This window comes from Cloeon dipterum, chromosome 3 (assembly GCF_949628265.1).
Source record: "Cloeon dipterum chromosome 3, ieCloDipt1.1, whole genome shotgun sequence".
Classification (NCBI taxonomy): Eukaryota; Metazoa; Arthropoda; class Insecta; order Ephemeroptera; family Baetidae; genus Cloeon; species Cloeon dipterum.
The window spans coordinates 8,479,614-8,501,505 of NC_088788.1; the positions used below are offsets into that span (position 1 = coordinate 8,479,614).

A 21,892-nucleotide genomic window follows, 5' to 3' on the forward strand; every position below is an offset into this window, starting at 1 on the left:
GGGAAACTCTTGGTTTTGAAATTAAATCGGATTTCACGTAAGGAGACAGCCATTGTCATTTAAAAAGCACGGTAACTTTCCAGCCAATTTTCTCAAAAAAATTACAGTGCTACTTAGGTCAATTTAGGCTTTAATTAACTGAATCCTAAGGGATGAGTTTATGCATTGGCAACAAGCATTTTCCAGGCTTTTCCAGTATCATTCCTCTTTAATAAAAACATTAAAATGGCGCGTTAATCGTTCAATTCAGATGGCCTTTACTGAAAAAATATCAGAGTGTTACAAATTGTAAGATAACCTTTGGTATATAGATAATTTTTTTTTTATCATTTTGTGCTTTTTTGTGGCAGATTTTGGGGTGAGCGGCGGTCGTCAGTTGATGGAGTACACGTGCGGCTTCTCGTTCAACAGCTCCGAGGCTGCGAACGGCAGCTTTTCGTCGCCCAACTACCCCGGCTACTACCCCAGGGACACCGAGTGCAGCTACCTCTTCAAGGGACGACCTGGCGAGCGGATACACCTCCACTTCACCTACTTTGATGTCGAAGGCGTCTTGCCGTAAGTCTCGCTAGATTAATTATTTTAAATTGTCTCTCCTGAATTAAACAATCGCGAAACCATTGGGCACCAAATTCTATTTATGCTTCATAATTCAACATTATTTATTTAAATGTCTGAAATGTGATGAAAGATTTCCACCGCCATTTCAATTTCTAGAAGCAACAACTAGCCATTTCTCCAATCCTGCTGTAAAAATTATTTAAAAATTTTAATTCCGGAAGTAAATACTCTTTTTTAAGCCTATGATTTATTTCTTGTGCTTAAAAAACGTTTTGTAGTCGTTTAGTCTGAAAATATTCAAAGCGCGGCAGCAGTGACGGTTTTGAACAGGGAAAGTTGAATAAGTTGCTGACCGTGGGAAAAGTTTTGAATTTGCAAAACACGCTCTCGAGGGCGATTATTCGCCAGCTTTTCATCCGGCTCTTCTCTGCTTTTGCACCCCTGCCGTGAAATTTACATTTTGCCAACTTTCTTTCGCCTCTTTTGATGTCATTCTCGAGCACTTTATTCAGGCGGCGCCTCTCTGATGATTAGAAGAGCCTCGTCGGCGCGCAAAATTCGACGGCCGGGCGGCCAACTTTATGGAAATGCCATTAAAAAGCCTCTCTCAGGTGTCTTTTGATGAGTGTAAATGTATTCTGAAAGTTAACGAGACACCGGCCGTGCCTTTCCCCATCCTGCACTCACTCTTCTGTACACCGAAAGAAAAACTGTTAACGATGATTTAATTGCCGCCAATTCCGCCTCTTCTGCGCTCAAATTGAAAGCACATTGACTGGAAAACTCAAAAGATAAATGAATTAACCCCGCTTGGATGGTATTTTTTTTTCAAGAGCCTTTCAAATGAATAATTCCGCATACAACAATTGGACCGAAGCCGACCGGGGTTAAATATTAAGCCGAGCTCATTAGGCGAGAGTTTGTTTCTGCGAGTTGCGACCGCAACAGTTGCGAGAGAGCCGAGTACTGCCACCGCAAGCACGCGGCATGAATAAAACAACCAGACGAGCCAATTAAACGGCCGCACTGCTCGCAAAATTTCCTGCGCCCCCACAGCCTGCCAAAGCGAAACAAACTCAATCCCAGCCTGCAACCCTTGTACCCAGCAATGATGTAACAAATCAAATTTTTTCTCGATGGTAATTTTTTACCGTAATTCAAAACTCTTTTGTCAATAAGTTCCTCAAACAGTGGTTAAAAACCGCATTTGACGCAGTTTCTGAGCACACCAATCGATTCTTGAGAGTGGAATTAGGTATAATGGTTATTTTTCTGACCAAAAAGTTCAGAGCGTGACGTGCGTAGCACAAGTAGGACTTTTTCCCGCCAAAACAATATGAATGAATAGAAATGCGCATGCGTCAGAGCTGGCACACGCCAACCACCGGCTGCTGGCGGCTGACGTGACGCCTCTCCTCGGCTACACCAGCTCCAACGCATGCGCACTTCTCGCAAATAGTTCATTTTGTTTTAGCGCGAAAAAAAATTCGCACGTCGCGCTGGACTTTTTGGTGGGGAAAAAATATCCCATTTACGGAATTCGAGCCTCAAAAATTGATTAGTGTGCTCAGAAACTTCGTCAAAGACAGTCTTTAAATAAATCGATAGCTTTTTGGCTCTTTCTACGCAGAAAATTATTCCAAAATGGCCGCTGTCAGACCCTGACTGCAACCCCGAGATTTTTTGGCGCTAAATATTTAAAGAACTGCAAGACAAGAAAATAAAATCTTTGCTGTCTCGTTACTACCGCGATTGGCCGAATATGTTCACGTCAAGAATGCACAGTAACTGGATTTTAAATCTGAAATCGCGCCCGAAAATTACCCGAAAATCGTTAATGAACAGAGGTGCCATCTGCTGGTGACTGTTCAAGTGGTGAACTGCTGGTTTAAATATCCCACCATTTTTACTTTCACTCATTTCAGCTGAAAAAGTTTATCTTTTCAAAGAAGATTCGTATCTTTGATTTCATTCATAAGGGAATTTTTTATTTCAAACCTTTTTGATTTTGCGGCTCTAGAAAATTTACCATTTTTTGTTTGTGTAATTTTTTCAGGTGCGAGGCGACGTCGGCGTCTGACTATGTGGAGTTCTCGAACTTCATGACGCAGGACCGTAAGTTCTCTCGCTACTGCGGCCAGCTGCGCGAGTTTGAAGTGGAGTCGGACCGGCACTTCTTCCGCGTAACCTTCCGCTCGAACGACCGGCTCGACGGCACCGGCTTCCACGCCACCTACCACTTCCTCGAGCACGAGGACACCAACACGGTGCGGCCGGTGCGCACCAGCGCCGCACCAAACGCCGCCACTTCAATCACAGGTGACCGGAAATTTCCTAATTAATATGCGGGGATAAAAAATGTCAATCATAAATTATTAAAAAGTACGGAAAAAAAGTTCTAAGTTGCTGAGAGTTAGGAATTTTTAATTTAAATATTTTTTCGAGTCAATCAATACTGCGATAGAACCTGCTTCTTTTTTGCTACCTTTTTCTTGAGAATTTTGGCCCCCAAGAGAATTAAATCAGCTGAGAAAACGAGATGCATCATCTGCACTCTTCGATCGATTAAAAGTTGATCAATCTCTCTTCCCATCCCCTTTCCAGTTTGATTTGAGCACCGCAAAAGATGAGACGGGTTTTTTGCCTTGAAAAGTTTTGTTCTAGCAAAAAGTTCACGTGTGTGTCGGTGGCATGGCATTGGTGGAAAAAGCAATCTGGATAATGCAGCGCAGCAGACAAAGAAAAGCCAGGCTTGTTTGCTTGCTGGCTGCATTAAAACATATTTTCGCCATCTAACTGCCGCCGCCTGCCCAGTTTAGTTTTGTTTCTGCTGGCGAAAGCGCAGCAGACCGCATTGCCTAGCTTTCTGCTTTTGATTAATGAGAAAACGAGCAGAGCCAAGTATCAATTTCGCTGATTGCCAGATTAATTCCTCTCCGAATGCTCGACTCGATCACCGGCATTAAATTTAATTAGCGCGCCACTCGTGTTAATTACACCCACCCCGTCCCGTCCGCCAGTCTGCTCCATTTTTAATTAAGCAGCTCGTTTTGTCCCTGAGGAAAGCCTCTCAATCTTACTGCAGCAGATGGACGGACAGTTTTGCTTCAGTGCAATTTGTTTGAATTTCATTCCACCAAGAAAATTCCGCAGTGCAACTCAATATTTGCTGACTACAATTCCCTTGAGGATTTGCTGGACTGATTAACACCAAATGGGCACGAATCTTGAATAATTAAACGTTGCGGAACAGCGTAAAAATCGATTTTTTCATTCTAAATCAAATTCTTGCAGATTAATGTACGCAAATCAATTATTTGGTAATTGTTTAATTTAAAAATCATAAAAATAATCGATATTTCAACTGTTAAATGTATCTAGCACGCCCATTCTTTAATTTTCCTGGAGCCACGCCCCCTTTTTCAAAATTCCCGCGCTGGAAATCGGTGGACACGGAAAAACCCCTAAATTTTTATTCTGAATTAAAGTGCCTCAAGAACGCCGGTGATCAATGCGAGAGAAGGCGGTTCTCTAATTGGACGTCGTGACGCTGGCCTGAGATCGAAACGGCAGCACCACAGCGGCAGCCAACGCAATTAAGTGACAAGGCTAGCCTCTGGCTGTCGCTGTGGCGCTGACTTCTTGATCCTTTAGATTCTAGAAACGTCAAAAAGCCAATCAGAGAGCCGCTTCCTTCCTCTGGGTAGCTGCTGGCGTTCTAATGTCAATTTTGAGACCAAAAAATTCCATTCCTGAACAACTTCCTCTCTAATCCACCCTCCGGAGGCGCTTCAGTGGCAGCTCCAGTGGCCAAAAGGGGGTCAATGTGTGGCAAACGCAATCCCATTGAAATTCAAGCAGCTGCGAAGCTGCTTCTCCAGTTCTTGGTTGTTCTTGGAAGACATTGAGTTCTAATTGGATACGCCGCTAATAGGGGGCATTAGGCAGATGTGAATAATTAATGGCGTCGTCAGGCGCGCCAAGAAAAATGGCGGCGCGCGAGCCCTTGACCCTCGGATCGCGGCACACGTCCCGAGGGTGCACTTGGCCCGAGAACGACGCCACTAACTAGCAATTTGCCGATGCAGCCGCCCTCTGCTCGCCCGCCCATCTACCGTCCCTTGTTTCCGTTTATTACCAATTCCGGCCGGCACCTGCGACGCCCGCCCGTCCGCCCGCCCGCCTGCGAAGAAACAAACTTTCACGCTCAGCCACCCGCTCCCACACCCTACAAACCCATATAGAGCGGCGAATTTGGCAAACATTCACACAAACAGGCGTCAAAATGGGAATTGGAAAAGAGACAAAGTTTAAATAAGACACGGAATATTTAGTAATTTTAAATAAAATAGTGGTATTGTTTGAATCTCTGGTTTTTGGATTTGAAAAAATTATGTTCGGGCATTTTAATGAGTTTTGTCGGTTTTTTTTATTACAAAATAAAAACAAATTGCAGATTTTCTTGAAAATTCCTACGGGTTGTTTATAATTTTGCGCCTTATTTGTGTCATTCTCGTTGCAATCCGTCCGTTTTTTACGTATATTTTTTTAAATAACGATTTTATCACCAAACAAAAAAACTGTAGAGCCGATTTTCGTGGAAATCATGATAAAAAAATGTTCGTTTCAAAACTAAGTGCAACGGATTATTCTGAAATTTTCTCTTAATAAATTTCGATCGGCTGGAATCCTCTCACTTGCATCAGGCGCGTCGAGACACGCAAATAGCGCGTGTGTAAATTTCGGCTGCTCGGTTCGTTTAATATTTCACGTCGGCGGGTCGTGTATTTATCCGCAAAACGGCTGTTTCGCAGAGAGATTTCCAATATTTGCTCGCGCGTGCCGTGCGCTGCGAACGAAAGGCTTTGCTCGCTCTCTCTCTCTCTGCTCTGCAACTCGATAATTTGCTTTGTTGCTTTCTGCTCGTCTTTTTCCGCGCCCTCCGCTGGCTTTTCTTCGTCTTTGTTGCCCCGCTCAGCATGATATTATTGGAAAAAGCAAAGACGCTTTTCCGTAAATGCTGTGGGCTTTCCCTTTTTTTAAAAAACCCGCGTTAAGCCACTTGACTACTGGATTAAAAATATCTATAGGATATTCGTTTCTTTTTACTATTACGACAGTAATTTCTGACATGCAAACTGACCCTTGCCAATTATTGTTTGATTTTGCTGCTCTCAAAGTTGCGTTTGCCTTTTCGCGGTGCTGAAGAGGGGCCCCGAATTTGATTGCGATGAATAATTAGTTGGCGGGAAAGGGCTGGGTTTAATCTCGCAGATGTCGGCTTTTGAAAGTGTGCGGGAAAGGGGCAAAAGGTCAGCTCGGCCGGCCGTCCGGAACAAAGCACTGACGCCAATGTTTGATTTCAGACGAGGTGCCCGGGTGTTTGCTGCTCGCCGCCCTTTTGCTCAACGCCCCCTTCTACTACTAAGCATCTAAGGCATCACACAATCACTCACTCACTCACAAACACACACTCACACAAACACACACGTTCGTTCTCTCTTCAATTATGTATGAAAAACGACAACAAGCACTCTCACTCATTGCTAACCGGCCGCCGTGGGGAAATCTGTAAAATCTCGACTCCGCCGGAATTTTAGGAATAAAAATTAATTAATTAAAAGAATTTCCCGGCGGCAGACGCACTTACTATGATTGTAGCTCAGATCAGTGAATTAATTACCAATTATAACGCTCAAGTACTTTGTAAATATGGTATTTTAAAAATCATGTGATAAAACGCGACGACTCTGTACAGCTAAAGGCCAAGCAAGCGACACTCGAAAAATAAAAATAAATAGCTCGTTAGTATTTTTCTCAACGCCTGACGCCTTTCACTCTATGCAACCTGCTCGACGCGCCTCAACCAGCGCTTCCACAGCTCAAGCGGCCGGCAGTTCAAACTCCTATCTAGACAGAAAATAATACGACTAGAAGATCATCCAAAGATTGTCTTGAAACCAATTTTTAAATAGTTTAAATATAAAAATAAAGCAATTTATACGATTTCTTTAATTTTTTTACGTTATAGGAATTAATTTAAAATATTTTATTTCAATTAAGTGGACATAATATGTAAATAATAAAAAAACAGAAAGGTCTCAGCAATATTTTCAAACTAATTTGCCAGAATATGTATGTTCCGTTATATCTTAACACCATCCTTTTGATTTTTTTTCATATTTAAGGTTCCAAAAATTATTCAGAAAATTTAAAACCAAAATTTTATCGCATTTCAATTTTGAAATTATTTATTAATTTTTAAATATTTTTATTTTCATTTATTTGTTTTCTAATAAATAAAAATTGAGACGTATTTCAAACTTTATGAAAGACTTTGAAGATAATTCAGGTTGATAAAAATGACACCGTTTGAAGTTAACTATTTATACCCAACAACTTTTGGAAGAAAAATATATAACTAAGTTGAAGATCAAGGTCACCATTATTCAAAAATTAACTTTCATAAAATAGGTACATGCTTTGTTATTCCTGATTGCAATATTATTACATTATTAGTCTATACCCTGAATTTTAATGACGGTGATATTTGATTCTTTTAAAAATATTTCAGTTAAAATTATTAATTTCACGCGTTACTTTGGCCTCACTGGTCAGAAACGCAAAAACAGCATACTATTTTACTCATCTTGATGCCCCTGACGAGCTGGAGAGGATCTAGGGTGGCTACCCCACCCATTTTCATTCCACCCTTGTCTTCAAGTAAATTAAATTGTTTTTCCAGCGCTTATTTTTGCACATTTCCTGGCCCTAAAAGTTTGAAATCACTTTAAACACCCTCACACCAAACTCACCCCTTCAAAATTAAATTGTAATTTTTAGCAGTTTTTGTTTTAATTTCATGATATTTTTATTTCACTGTCAGTAGTATTCCCGTTGTGCCTTTTGGCGCCGAATTTCGCAGCTGAACCGGTTATAAACAGGATGGAAAACCGGTTGGCGTCTCTTGGGAGGAAAGTCGCGCGGTGTTGTGGGCGGATGGAGGTGCTCTTGAGGACTGCGTGCGACGCTCTCTTCGTGCTGCTGTTCCTGTGGCTGGCCGGGTGAGTGGGCCCGCACGTCGACGGGCCCAACGCGGGCCGCACATCGACCGGCGGAAGGGGCGGCAGGGGGTTTACGGCCCTCCGAGGACTCGTAAAAGCGAAATATAATAATTTCGCAATCGAGTAGCAGTCGTCATAGAGTAATGGCTGCAAACAAACAAACAAAACTTTTCACTCGACGCACGGTGCTCGGAGCCCAGAGAGTAATTTGAAGCGGCGGCGGCGGCGGCGGCTAATCAGCGTCGGCTCCGCCATTCTTATCAAATTTATCGATCTCGATCTGACACACAGCAGCTGCCGTTAATGCACCGCCGGCAAAACTTGTCCGCGTGCGCCAAACTGTCTCTTCTGCCGGCTCCGCACGCGCCAAACTTTTTATACCATCGAAATTCCGGGACACTTTTTAATATCGTCCCCAATATATTTAGGATATTTTGGGGCTTAAGTTTCCTCCGTGCATGATTTATTAGGCCCTAGAAAATGGCTCTTTATATAAGAGGCCAAAAAAACTTTCCGTGCTGTGCTTGCTAATTTTTGAAGCGACGGACAAAAGAGCATCAATTTAAAAGGGTACATGAAATTTTGTTTGCTAAAAATTAGCAAATAAAAAATTAAACTAGCAATAATATAATTAAACCAGATAAATAATTAATTTAACTGTTTTTTACACATTTATTCATATTATATAAACTGAGCGAGACCAATAAAATTATATGTCAAAGAGAGCATCTTCAATTAGAAAAAACTTCTTTTGCGTACTTCTAATAGTAATTTAAAACTCTAAATAGCACAAATTATCAAATATGAAGATGCATCTTACAATTTTAAAATCGTTTCAGGAGTATTCTTCATAAACACATTGAAAATCCGGAAATGAAAAATAACGGGGAACAATTAAGGACGATATTTCTACAAAAATTTTGTTCAGGAAATCTCTCAATTAGGCTTTTATAAAAAATTACTCTTTAAAGTCTGCACAGGTTCTCAATTTATTTTAATATTTATTTTGTAATAACATTTAATAAATATTTGTTAAATTATTAACTTCATAATTTTACATGCTGTTTTTGGAGAGTTTCTGGAAAACCACGAGATTATTTTCCTCATTTTCTGCCTCTCCGTCAGAATCTTTCCACGGCCCGAGGCGTTTTGATAGTGGAAGCGTTGTAAATTAGCGCTGCCGGTGTGTTGTTTAATTATTATGGTACACGCGCCGTCGAGCGAATATTGGCCGAATTAATTGCGTCGGCCGCGCGCGTGCTCGTGTTTGCCTGCTCGGACACAATGTATCGTTGGCCTTTTTGCGCGGGGGCGAGTTTAATTAACTTTCAATCAGCGAAAGCAAAGCCGCGCCTAATTCATAATTTCCAACGCGTGCACGTGTCGCTGAATTGCGACGGTATATATGCCCAGCGGAATTTCTGGAATTCCACGCTCGCCCGATAATTCAAATGTCAGAAAGCAGAAGAAATTAAAATAAGTTCTGACCTACTTTAAAACGCTATTTATTTACTTTCTGAATCGTTTGCAATCTGTTTTTCATGTAGTATATTGCAATGAATTTTGTTTATATTGATTCAATCGCAGTAACTATAATCATACACCTGGCTTAAAATTATTCAAATAAAAATCAAGAGAACATAATATTGACCTAGTTAATATTGCATTTTTCGCTACGCAGTAATCAGATCTCTACTAATAGAAATGGATCGAAACAAATAAGGAATATTTATTTGTTAAATATTATTTTAAAAAGAGTTTAAAACTAAATGCTAATTCCTCAGTGATTTTTTTTAATTTGATTGGTGCCACTTCTCGCTTTTATTCTTATTCAAGTCAGAGTACATTGGTCAAAAATTATGAAAATTATGAAAAAAATGGATAAGGAAATCACTCATTTATTTACAGATTTACAACTTAGACTCTTATTTTGGTCCAAATAACTTCTTCTTTAGCATAATTTCCCGATGTTGCTTCATGGTCTTGAGTAATTTTTTCTCTTTACTCTTTGGTAGTTCGCTTATCTCTCCATCTGAGATTTTGTCCCTGACGAGAAGGAAGGCCGCCAACGTTATGCTGATAGTGACTCCTCCGTACTTTGTAAAGCGAAAAATACCAAAGTCGTCGAGCGTCTCGTCTTTCTTTCGCTGATCTCGGTGTCCGAAAAAGAAATCGTGCGCATACTCGGTGAGCAATTGGACCTTTTCCCGTTCATCGCGGTGGGCTGAGTGGCCTTCAAGAAATCCGGATTTGACGAGGACTGAAGTGACGGTTGATTCGAAGACATGCTCGCTCAGCTCGTAAATGTTGATGTCGGGCCCGCTCCTCAGTGGCTGAAAGGTGGCCACCTTTTCCAAGGTGCCGATCCTTTCAATCAAGTCGCCGGCCCCAGCATTCACAATATTTGACACAATTTCTTTTATCACTTTTAATTTAACGGTCATGCCAAGTTTCTCATGCAGGAAAACGATTTGATTAGTTTTAGAAATTTCGTTGATTTTGGCCACGATGAGTACTGGACGAACCCCTTTGAGACATTCAATCAGGGCAATGTCACTCCCGGGCCTGGTCAGTATCAACAAAGGGATTTTGTCCCTGGCCAAGGACCTAATCATGCCGAGCATACCATCCTTGTATTCCTCTTGCACTTGTTCGAAGCCGTCTAGAATGATGAATTCGCTCGCTCCAAAGGTCCGCGGCTCTCCTTTCATCTTTGCGAATTTCTCGACGAAGCACCGATATCCCATTTTCCAGTCGAACTCTTCAAGGAACTGGTTTTCCTCTTTGATGTCCACAAAGGTGACCAGTTTTTGCTTCATCGTCAGGGCTCTCCCGGCGAGGGTTTCGGCCAGTTTGGACTTTCCGGAGCCGGACTCGGCTGTGATAATCGGTACGCAGTACGTTGCTTTTGATTTGCCTTTAGCATCTTCGTCAGCCAAACCGAGTATCTGCTCGAGCTCGCTGAATGATATTTCCCTTTTTGTCGGCGTGATCAAAGTGAAACTGTCGATGAAAAGGTCAACCGGGAACTTCATGCTCAGTGTCTTTTCTAGCGTGCTAATCACAAGCGGGCTAACTCTGTTTTCCTCTTTGGCTCTCCGCAGCAAAGTGAAAAAGAACTTCTGGAACGTGTTCTCCTCTATCGAACCGGGCTTTGCAAATTCCTCCAGCGTTTCGGTGAACAGTTGCACCGAGTCTGCAAAGAAATTTACATTAATTCAACTCTTACAGTAGCACTCTGAAATTTTAATTTTTGACCAGCGGGGGCCAGATGTGCTATAAAATTGGTTCCCACTGCGCAGATCCAAGATGGCGTCTGAATGTGTGAAATAAAAAGCTTTCTTTGGATTCCCGTACGAGTGCCAAGAGTTTGTTTTTACGATACAAAAGACACAATTTGTACGAGTAATGCAATTATGTCACAATATTGACCAAAACTTGGTTAATCTTTTCGCGCATTTTCACGTGACTGATTTTTAACGCCATACTCCACCGGACGCCATTGCACGAATCTGGACCCCGTTTTTTTTACATTGCCAATCGATTCCCAAAGGTTCGAGTTAGGTTTCGCAGCTGAAGAGACGGAAAATGTAAAAATTTTGTTCTGGATCCAATTTTACTCCGTCAAAAAAGAAATTTCATTGCTTTTTTTTAATTGGTTCTCGGTCTAACCTGATTGAGGAAGAATCACAGTCAGCAGGCCAGAATGCAAGGTGCCAGTTCTTGTAAATTCTGTTTTTTGGAGGTCCTAAAAAATTACACATTTTAATTTCTTATCAAAATTATGCAATGGCATTAAATACCAGATAGCCTTGAGTTTTTAAATCACTTTCTCTGTCGTCTGCATGGAGAAAAACGAAGATTTTCGGTTTTCCAATCCACTTCTTAGTGCTCGGGTAAACCGCAGAGTAAATGACTCTCTTGATTGGAGTTCGTTCTCCATAAATGCTGGTGAATAATTCGTTACTCTGCTTTGAATAGTAGATTGGAGCTACGATACAAACTAGAAGACAGCCCTCGAGTTCTTCTTCATCATCTGAGACTGCATTGAAAAGATTATTATAGGATCATATTAAAATTTAATAAAATTACCATACCTAATTTTTTAATCTCGTCAAACCTGGGAGGGCTGTGTACCTCAAACCCGAAAATTCCCTTCAAGTTATTTTGCAATTTTTGGATATGTTTCGAATCCCTGTGTCGGGGAGTGGTGTAAACGTAGGCCTTGCGCGTTAAAAGCGGAATTTCCACGTCTGATTTCCAATCGTAACTAAATTTAAGTAAACTGGACTTCTTACGAAATTGCACTTTGGCTCTGCAAAAGAATATAATATATATAATTCATATCGTCTGATTTGAAAAAATAAATCATTTACTGACCTGCGAGAAAAAGTGAATTGTCTGTGCGAGAAAACTTTTATTTCTGGGGTCGATCCGCACCCTCTCTGTAAATTTTGTTCGAAATGCTGATAGCACATGCATCTTGTGAGGAACTCCTCGAGGCTAACATCCTTCTCCAAATTATTTAATGTTTTGCAGAACGCTTGGATTAGATGCGTTCCTTCACTATTCCGTAACGCCAATGTAGCTGTAGACAAGAAGTGAAAATTATTTCATCCTGACACAAAACAATTTATTCCTACTTTCGACGGAAGCGAACATAGTGACGAAATTTAATGGTTTCTTTTCTTTAGCCTGGCGAACATCTTCTTGGATCACTCGCACAGCATTTATGTTACGTTGGGTGTCCTTGGTAATATCTTTGCCCCTGAGGACATTTTGACGCATCATCATCTTTTTACCACATTTGCAGTATTTTTCTCCAAGCAACATTTCGTCGTGGATTTTTCCTCGACAGGCCTGATTGGCAAATAAAATTTTTTGAATTTTTACAACCAAACAACTCTTACCGCAATGAAAATAAGCTTGAGCGTCTTGGATAGTAACGGATTGTTATTTAATTGGTAGTAAACGTCAGAAATTTCCACAGACTCTTTGTGATGCGTATGAACTATTCCGTTTTTGCCCCCATGCGTAGAAATAAAGACGAAGAACAACTCCGGAGATTGGTCTTCTGCAGAACGAAATTATAAATTAATGTTCCTTTAATCCGTGTGAAAGATCTTGAAAACTTACCAAGCAGCCGGAATTTCTGCCTAATTTTATCTTTTTTGGATAAATAAGCCAATATGTCTTGCAAAGGCTCTGACGTTACGTAAAGTCCTACTTTTAAGCCGCTAAATGCACCCATTATCTGCTTTTTGTCTGCCTCAACCGCAGCTGTTCGCTCTTTATCGGGAACATTCGAATACGAATAGTTGATCAACAGCACACACGCCGTCCTGTAAAAGATTTTATTATTAAAAAATAATTCTGAATTATATTAAAAGAGGGGCAACAATATTCAATTGAATCATGTACGATCTAAAGCATAAAACATTTTTCTAGGAGTTAAAATGATCACTCGTTACAATTAATAATTGTAATTGACGCAATGGCCGTATTGGCTAAAACACGTAAATTGTGTAAAATCACGTTCGTAAACGATGACGTAATGAATTGCGCAATAAAAGCATTGTTTTTCTTTGGCTTCTAAATTTTACAATTAAAATTTAAAATATTTTTAGCATATTTAGAACTCTCTGCTCGCGTCGTATTTTTTTCGATTGAGTCAGTTACACTTCCTAATTAAAAAAACTATGCAACTCCATAATTTCACCTTTAGCTTAAGACGCAAAAAAATGTTTTAGATTAATGCCAAAAAACTCATGAGTTTGGATATAGAATAAAATAAAAATATGAAAAATATAAAGAATATTATTATGATGACAACGTTTTTTTTTTCCAATATAATACCGATGTTTCTATGACAAAAATGGTAATAAATAGCTCTCTTTTTTTTGAATTTTCTAAAATCCTCATTAAAAATGAAAAACCTAGGTTTGAAAGTAAAAAAATGCTTTTAAAGACTGAAGGACTCTATTTCGCTACATTTGATGTCCAACTTAACTGTCTCGATGTACTCACAAACCATGTAAATAAAATAAAACAAAAATAAAGTATTTTGTTCATAAAGTCGGACTGGACACTGGACACAGTCAAGAATTTGGCCCGAAAACCATTATCTGAAATTTATAGCCCTTCATTTTTTTAAATAAAATATATATAACGGATTTTAACCTAACTTTAATCAATGGTTTGCAAATCTTAAGATACAATGGGGAGTTTTTTATCTTTAAAAATCGTAAAAAAACAAAAGGTATTTAAAAAGGTAAGTTTTAACAGCTTACCGCACAACTTTAGACTCGTCTCCGTCCCAGTAGCCAATGGATCTCACTTTCTTATTATTCGGAGGAATCAGTACAGTTCCAGCTTCATTCAGTTTAGTCTGCATTTTTTGTATTAGGTCTTGTCTGAAGTGGCGCACAAACAAGAATGGGAGAGCCTTCGGCCGTCACGGTTGCTGTCTAGCTTAACACATAATTTAATATAGGACACGATGACATAATTACGTATATTTAAAGGTGTTCAAATTTCGAAAATTCGGTTGCATGGTTGAAATAAAGGCCACGATTAATCGGATATAAAGAAATAATGCAGTTAAATAATTTCCTGTTGCGTATAACATTTTTAATAATAGAAATTTATTGTAATGAGTTTGCTTTAGTGGGAAACACATTGTTACAAATTCTTCCATTGCTACACATGTTTATTGTTCATAATTCAGATACATGTAAACATTTCAATTTCATTATTTTTGTATCACAAGAAAAGTTTTACAGTTGCTTATATTCATTTAATCGTTAGTTCACTTAAAACAAAATTAGCATGGTCAATTATGAGATTCTATTGTTCTGTTAGAATATTTTGGTTTACGATGTGGGGCCAAGTTGTCCTGCTGGCCCATAGCAAAAAACAAGAATCTTAAAAACAGAATTAACCGCGTCTAAATCTCTGATCTGATTTGGTTGGTTGAAATGCTATTTTGATTAAAATTCATAGAGAGCCTCCCCACAACGCTAACGGGAACTCAAAAACGAATTAAAACCAGTGCTGCAAATATAAGCTGCAATAACTTGAAATAAGGGCCAAAAGTCAATTTTCATTTTAGAAGCGTCATAAAATTGTATTTTTATTATTTACAAAATTTTCAATAGTAATTATGGATCCAAAATAAGATGTGGTTTTCGTGATATAACTCAAAAGACTATCAATTGGGTGTTTTAACTTATTTTATTTTACAGGAGTTTTCCACGCATAAAACGTGCGTGGAACCATAAAATATTGAAAATATATAAATATATCGAGCTCTTTAAATAATATCTGGATCGTTTGCATTCAAAATTTTAGCTTTCTTTTTCATCAATCCCAATAGAAGAGGAAATGAGTGAAATCGGATTATTAGAATGCCACGTTCTAATAGAGTTCAATTAATATCAACCGGATTAAAGCGGACACAGCCTTGTCTTCACTACACACTTTTTCCCATTTTTCTAATGTGATGCATCAAACTCGTCATGTTCTTGAGCGTGGTAAGAGTTCATCGCATTATTTCTGCATTCATCCGAGCAGAATAAATTTATGTCCACATAAAACTTCTCGTCGCTTGTGCACTTGGAGCACGGATTTTGATGTAAATCTTTATTTAAAGCGCCGCAATGCCTGCAGTACTCGAAAGGGAAGTACCAATAAGTGTCCCGCTTGGTGTTGTCGATCACCAATTTGTCGAAGCTTCTGTTGCATTCGTTGAATGCGACGTAGTACAGAACCGGAGCCTTTTCTCCTGCGAATTTACACGACACCCTCCACTCGTCGTCCAGCATCGGGAGACTTAAAAAATTTCTCAAATACCACATTCTCCCACCCTTCAAGTAGTGACTTAAGGCCAAGTCTAACGTGCAAGCAGTTTCCAATTTAGTCGACAGCCTCGGCAATTTTTCCCTGGGAATCAGCCTCATGGTCAAGTAGAAAGCGAGACTTTGAATTTGGGATTCATTCAGATTTTTAATTTCCTCTTTAGCAATCTCTAAGAGACTCTTGGGGCTCAAGTCGGAAATTTTGAACTTTTTCAAACGGTGGGTGTGCGTGAGATCATCCTTAGGCTCTCGATGCAAGCAGTGTTTCACGAGAGCAAGCAGGATATTTGAAGAGGTCGGCAGTTCTGGGTGAGCGACGTCAATGATTTGGTCAGGGTAGAAGGAAAGGTGGAACAGAACTTTGATCAGGTCGTTCATATCAGCGACTTTGAGAGAGTGAACCGATCGCCGGGAGTATTGCAGTTTGAAATACGAGTTTCTAAGAGCTTTCTCGAATTTGAGGAAGAAGTCGAATGTCAACAAGTCAAAGTGGTGGTTGGTCTGCGACGAGATTACTGCACTCGGAAAGCACTCGTTACTGCTATTCGTCAGCGTGTTTAAAAGCGAAGATAGTTGAAGACATTTTTCAAAATGCCTCTTGAATGATTCGTCTTCGCTGACCGCACAATAAAAGTCATAGATCGTTGACCTGAAGAAGGCCTGGAGCAAAATCGGCGAGGAATAATACCTTTTCACGTACAGATCGATATATTGGACATCCAGGACCATTAATAATTCGCTGCGGCGTTCATAAGCAGAAATGAGCTCATGAACGAAGTTTACGTACCATTCCTTCACATTTTGGCTGATCATCGGTTCATCATCATTTGTATGATTAAATAATTCGAGCAGGGAGGCCACGAAACAGGGCAAAAGGTACTGCGCGAACTGCCAATCGTTGATATCCGGGTAGTTCTTGTTCAATTCTAGGTTTTTGGTGCGATGAATTTTTATTCGATCCAAAACTAACGTCTTGATTCTCGTCTGCAAAAAATTAAAATCAAATAAAAATCATAGATATATGCTATAATTACAGCAGCAAATGATGGTTGAAAAATTTCTTCACAGATGAGGTCAACATTAAAAACGGTTTTATCATTTTATTTTTCTTTTAGCAATAATGAAGTTGGTAAATAGTAATGTGAGGCTGAGATTTTAACTGAAAGTTTTATCGTTAGGGCAATAACATTAACCCTAATTTTAAGGGTATTATATTTGCAAAGAAAGTTACAAACCCCTTTCTCAAATCCTTTTTTTACTGTAACTTTTTGATACTTTAATTTATTTCTTTATGACTCACGATTGTGAGAATAAACAAACATACTAATAAAATATCATGGCATACGCTGATATTCTCACCTCGAATTTTCTTGCAATTTGATATGAATCTTCAGTGTAGTTTGGGCAGTCATCACTCATCTCGCCAATTGATTTTCCTAGCACATCCTCTATTTTTTTGAACATCTCAGCTGTTGAGCTCCTATCAGAGTCTTCCAAAGCTGTATCAAGACTATTGTCATCATCCGATTCCGTATCAGAAATATTGCCGTAATTGTATCTTAGCAATTTGCTTGGGTGAATTCCAGTCAACTCGCAGAGACGACCTTTTGCACGGTTAGCGACATCGTTTATTTGTTTATACGCCGTGATGCTCATCATCGTGCCAATTATTCCATGCTCCTCTTTTTTTATCCTCAGAGCCGAAGAAATGCCTTGAAAAAATATAATTGTAAATCTGATATTATAAATACAGGACGCTATATTTACCTTCAATTCTTATCAGATCCGAAACAGCTCGAATGAATAATTCGTCTTTGGCCAAAAATCCTTTAAGCGCGTCGCTGAACACGAGTTTGTGGTTGCAATGACCCTGAAGTGATTCCAAAAGTTCGTCGATTTCTAAAACAAAATCGTCGTTTTCCTCTACCTCCAAAGGCGCAGAATATACTTTTTCCGGGTCGTAGAATATCTTACGGCATGCACTTATGTCTCTCCAAAAATTCAAATTGTAAATGTTATTCAGCTCGTCGGACGGGTCGTCCTTTTTGTTGCCCGCTTGTGCGGCTTGCGAACGTTCCTCCGAAATGAGCCTTTTATATGCCCTGATATTCTTAACACCCTTATTCTTTGTAAACCAATCTTGTATAATACGACGTGCAAATTTCAGATCAGGAAAGTCGTTCTGGTTTTCTGGTGTGGTGTAGGCTTGAAGAAAGTGAAATCCTTGTGAAACAAAATCCCATATGTCTTTCTCAAAGAAAGATAAACTTTGGCAGTCAGGTGCAATTTTTTCACTGTCGAATAAATAATAAACTTCGGACAATTCCATTGAAACCTTGAACGCTTCGACGGCGAATGCGACAAGCCACTGGTGAAACAGAGCTGGCTGGAACGGCAGCTGTGCTACTACCCAAAGATCTGTCAAAAATTCCGATGCGCTTTGGCACTGCGGTGGAGACCCCTTTTTTGAAATTTCAATAGTGAGTAAAATTAATTTGCTCCAAACTTATTAAATTTCTCCTTACCGGAAGCAAATCAGGCAGCACAGAGTCAGAAATGTAGGGAGCCGTGTACAGGGTATCCTTTGAACCTTTGCCTCCACTACGGCCATCCAAATGCTCTTGAAAAGTTTTCCACTCGTCCTGATTGAAGCCCTTGCTGCTGATCAAAAAGTGAATCGCCACAGCCCAGTACTGGCCGTCTGGACTGTTCTTGGCCATCTGTCTGACGTCCATATTATGATGCCTGTTCGAAAAATAAATTTAGGCCATTTAGATAAAAACTGAAAACGTTTTTAGCGTACTCGTTTGGAATGTAGAATGGAAACCACTGGTTGAAGCTCTTGAAAATTTCTATTTGCTCGTTTTTCTCGGTGCCTTGGAAATATTTGAACAGAGCAGAATTTTCCAGATTCAATTCCGGGTCGTTGCTGATCGGAACCCACGGCAATGTGGCTAATACCCGTCTTGTGTCCGCCATATTTTCTTCCCTGCTCACGCGAAAAATGTATGAGAAGAGGATTAATTATTTTTGGGTAAAAATCGAGCGATCTCACCAACCTTTTTTATAAATCCACGCAATCACTAGCACACCGCACAATGTCTCTGCGCAACTGCTGGCTTTGAATTTTTTAAGGCAGCTGTTAACGAGTACAGTATGCTAAAGATGGGAGAAATTCCGCACGGAATTTTGGATATTCATTCAAGCACCTCCAAATTATGGGAATTCCATAATAAATTGGAATCAGAGGTTTATACATTGTCCCTGTGGCGAGCAAGAGATCGCTTCTTGGGACTTTGGGAGGCAACCTGCAGCAGATTCGGACACAAGCCGCATTCATTGAATTTCACGCGCTTCAACCATAAAATAGAGGCGGCTTGTTCTTCATCTATCTCTGGACGCATAAATGGTATAATCATTTCCCCCAAGGGAATTGAGTTTGAAATTTGCTCCTAGCAGAATTGAATTTACTGTCCCAAACTGATAGCTTAAACAGCAATTTTTAAGTCCTCTTTTTGTGTTCATCTTGTTAAAGTATATCGTTTTGTTTGTTTGGAACATCAAATTTTAAAATTGTACAAAAATTATTTAATTTAGCAAATTAATATATGAAAAATTCATTCTTGGGCAGCGACAATTTTCGGCGTTCCCCGTCGGTCTTACATGACTTTCATTATTAGACAATAATTAATTAGAAATTCTCCTTTCTTTGGCATTAATAACAGAGTTTAATAATGTGAAAAATCGACAACCTCAAATTGAAAATTAAAAGTGTTTTGGAAGCTTGATCTAAATCGGTAGACCTTTCCCAATTTTTTACGTGTAAAATGGCCTATCAAAATTTAAGACAATTATATCCGAAACTAATGTAACATATTAAAAAAATAAATAAGCTTTACACCAAAATTGATGTTTATGATATAGGAAAATAAAAAAAAAACATGTTTTCGGAGGGTTTTTTTTCAACTTACACGACCAGTTTGCGCCCTGTTTCACAAGATAACTTAATGCAATCAAGCAATCCATATCCACCAGTTGGAATATGACTCAAAATTAAAAATACGCAATAAATAATGCAACGCATTTAAGAGTTCATTAAAAAAGCCAAGGCCGGCGCCAAGAGACCTAATGATCAGAAAATTATGCTTTATTACAAAAGATGCACTTGAAGAATGAAACAGGGTAAAATATGATGCTTTATTCCACGACAACAATTTTCACTGTTTCCTATTTTTAGTTTTCTAATGGTCTAACCTGTTTGACGAAGAATCACAGTCAGCAGGCCAGAATGCAAGGTGCCAGTTCTAGTAAATTCTGTTTTTTGGAGGTCCGAAAAAATTACACATTTTAAATTCTTATCAAAATTTTCATTTTAGAAGCGTCATAAAATTGCACTATAAATATGTAAAAAAAATCAATAGAAATTATGGATCTAAAATAAGATAAACAAAAAAATGTTTACTTTTGAATTTTTGTTTCGATTCTTAGAGCTATAGTAGCAGACATTACGTTTGACTTATAAAATGTATCAAAAGATTATTGCTACTTTACAGTTGATACAATTTTGTATATCAATTCTGAGTCGGGGCAACAATATTTATTATTCGCAAATACGAGAAAAATATTGGCTTAATAGGAGAAGCCGAAATAAATTATGTGCATGTTAACCATACAAATCACGATTGATTTTAGAATTATATTCAAAGGTGCATGGTAATGGTTTGTGACTTTTAGTTTTTATTGTTTTCGTGACGATATAGCTCAAAAGACAATCAATTGGGTGTTTTGACTTATTTTATTTTACAGGAGTTTTCCACGCATAAAACGTGCGTGGAACCATAAAATATTGAAAATATATAAATATATCGAGCTCTTTAAATAATAGCTGAATCGTTTGCATTCAAAATTTTAGCTTTCTTTTTCATCAATCCCAATAGAAAAGGAAATGAGTGAAATCGGATTATTAGAATGCCACGTTCTAATAGAGTTCAATTAATATCAACCGGATTAAAGCGGACACAGCCTTGTCTTCACTACACACTTTTTCCCATTTTTCTAATGTGATGCATCAAACTCGTCATGTTCTTGAGCGTGGTAAGAGTTCATCGCATTATTTCTGCATTCATCCGAGCAGAATAAATTTATGTCCACATAAAACTTCTCGTCGCTTGTGCACTTGGAGCACGGATTTTGATGTAAATCTTTATTTAAAGCGCCGCAATGCCTGCAGTACTCGAAAGGGAAGTACCAATAAGTGTCCCGCTTGGTGTTGTCGATCACCAATTTGTCGAAGCTTCTGTTGCATTCGTTGAATGCGACGTAGTACAGAACCGGAGCCTTTTCTCCTGCGAATTTACACGACACCCTCCACTCGTCGTCCAGCATCGGGAGACTTAAAAAATTTCTCAAATACCACATTCTCCCACCCTTCAAGTAGTGACTTAAGGCCAAGTCTAACGTGCAAGCAGTTTCCAATTTAGTCGACAGCCTCGGCAATTTTTCCCTGGGAATCAACCTCATGGTCAAGTAGAAAGCGAGACTTTGAATTTGGGATTCATTCAGATTTTTAATTTCCTCTTTAGCAATTTCTAAGAGACTCTTGGGGCTCAAGTCCGAAATTTTGAACTTTTTCAAACGGTGGGTGTGCGTGAGATCATCCTTAGGCTCTCGATGCAAGCAGTGTTTTACGAGAGAAAGCAGGACGTTTGAAGAGGTCGGCAGTTCTGGGTGAGCGACGTCAATGATTTGGTCAGGGTAGAAGGAAAGGTGGAACAGAACTCTGATCAGGTCGTTCATATCAGCGACTTGGATAGAGTGAACCGATCGCCGGGAGTATTGCAGTTTGAAATACGAGTTTCTAAGAGCTTTCTCGAATTTGAGGAAGAAGTCGAATGTCAACAAGTCAAAGTGGTGGTTGGTCTGCGACGAGAGTACTGCACTCGGAAAGCACTCGTTGCTGCTATTCGTCAGCGTCTTTAAAAGCGAAGTTAGTTGAAGACATTTTTCAAAATGCCTCTTGAATGATTCGTCTTCGCTGACCGCGCGATAAAAGTCATAGATCGTTGACCTGAAGAAGGCCTGGAGCAAAATCGGCGAGGAATAACACTTTTTCACGTACAGATCGATATATTGGACATCCAGGACCATTGCTAAGTCGCTGCGGCGTTCATAAGCAGAAATGAGCTCATGAACGAAGTTTAAGTACCATTCCTTCACGTTTTGGCTGATCATCGGTTCATCATCATTTGTATGATTAAATAATTCGAGCAGGGAGGCCACGAAACAGGGCAAAAGGTACTGCGCGAACTGCCAATCGTTGATATCCGGGTAGTTCTTGTTCAATTCAAGGTTTTTGGTGCGATGAATTTTTATTCGATCCAAAACTAACGTTTTGATTCTCGTCTGCAAAAA

The 21,892-nt window shown here is 39.4% G+C and overlaps 2 protein-coding genes across 4 annotated transcripts in view; both read left to right on the forward strand.

The window, feature by feature from the left end:
• Positions 1-6,382, forward strand: part of LOC135940517 (suppressor of lurcher protein 1-like) — a 28,038-nt gene extending 21,656 nt beyond the window's left edge. The window contains exons 4-6 of the mRNA XM_065485437.1: positions 351-558; positions 2,618-2,880; positions 5,928-6,382. Coding sequence (XP_065341509.1) covers positions 351-558; positions 2,618-2,880; positions 5,928-5,989 — 533 coding nt within the window. The 3' untranslated portion in view covers positions 5,990-6,382. The remainder of the gene's footprint in view (positions 1-350; positions 559-2,617; positions 2,881-5,927) is intronic.
• A 1,166-nt stretch (positions 6,383-7,548) lies between these two features.
• LOC135938980 (NADP-dependent malic enzyme-like) overlaps positions 7,549-21,892 on the forward strand; it is a 60,916-nt gene continuing 46,572 nt past the window's right edge. For all 3 annotated transcript variants that reach the window (XM_065483078.1, XM_065483079.1, XM_065483080.1), the window contains exon 1: positions 7,549-7,625. In XM_065483078.1, coding sequence (XP_065339150.1) covers positions 7,561-7,625 — 65 coding nt within the window. In that variant the 5' untranslated portion in view covers positions 7,549-7,560. The remainder of the gene's footprint in view (positions 7,626-21,892) is intronic.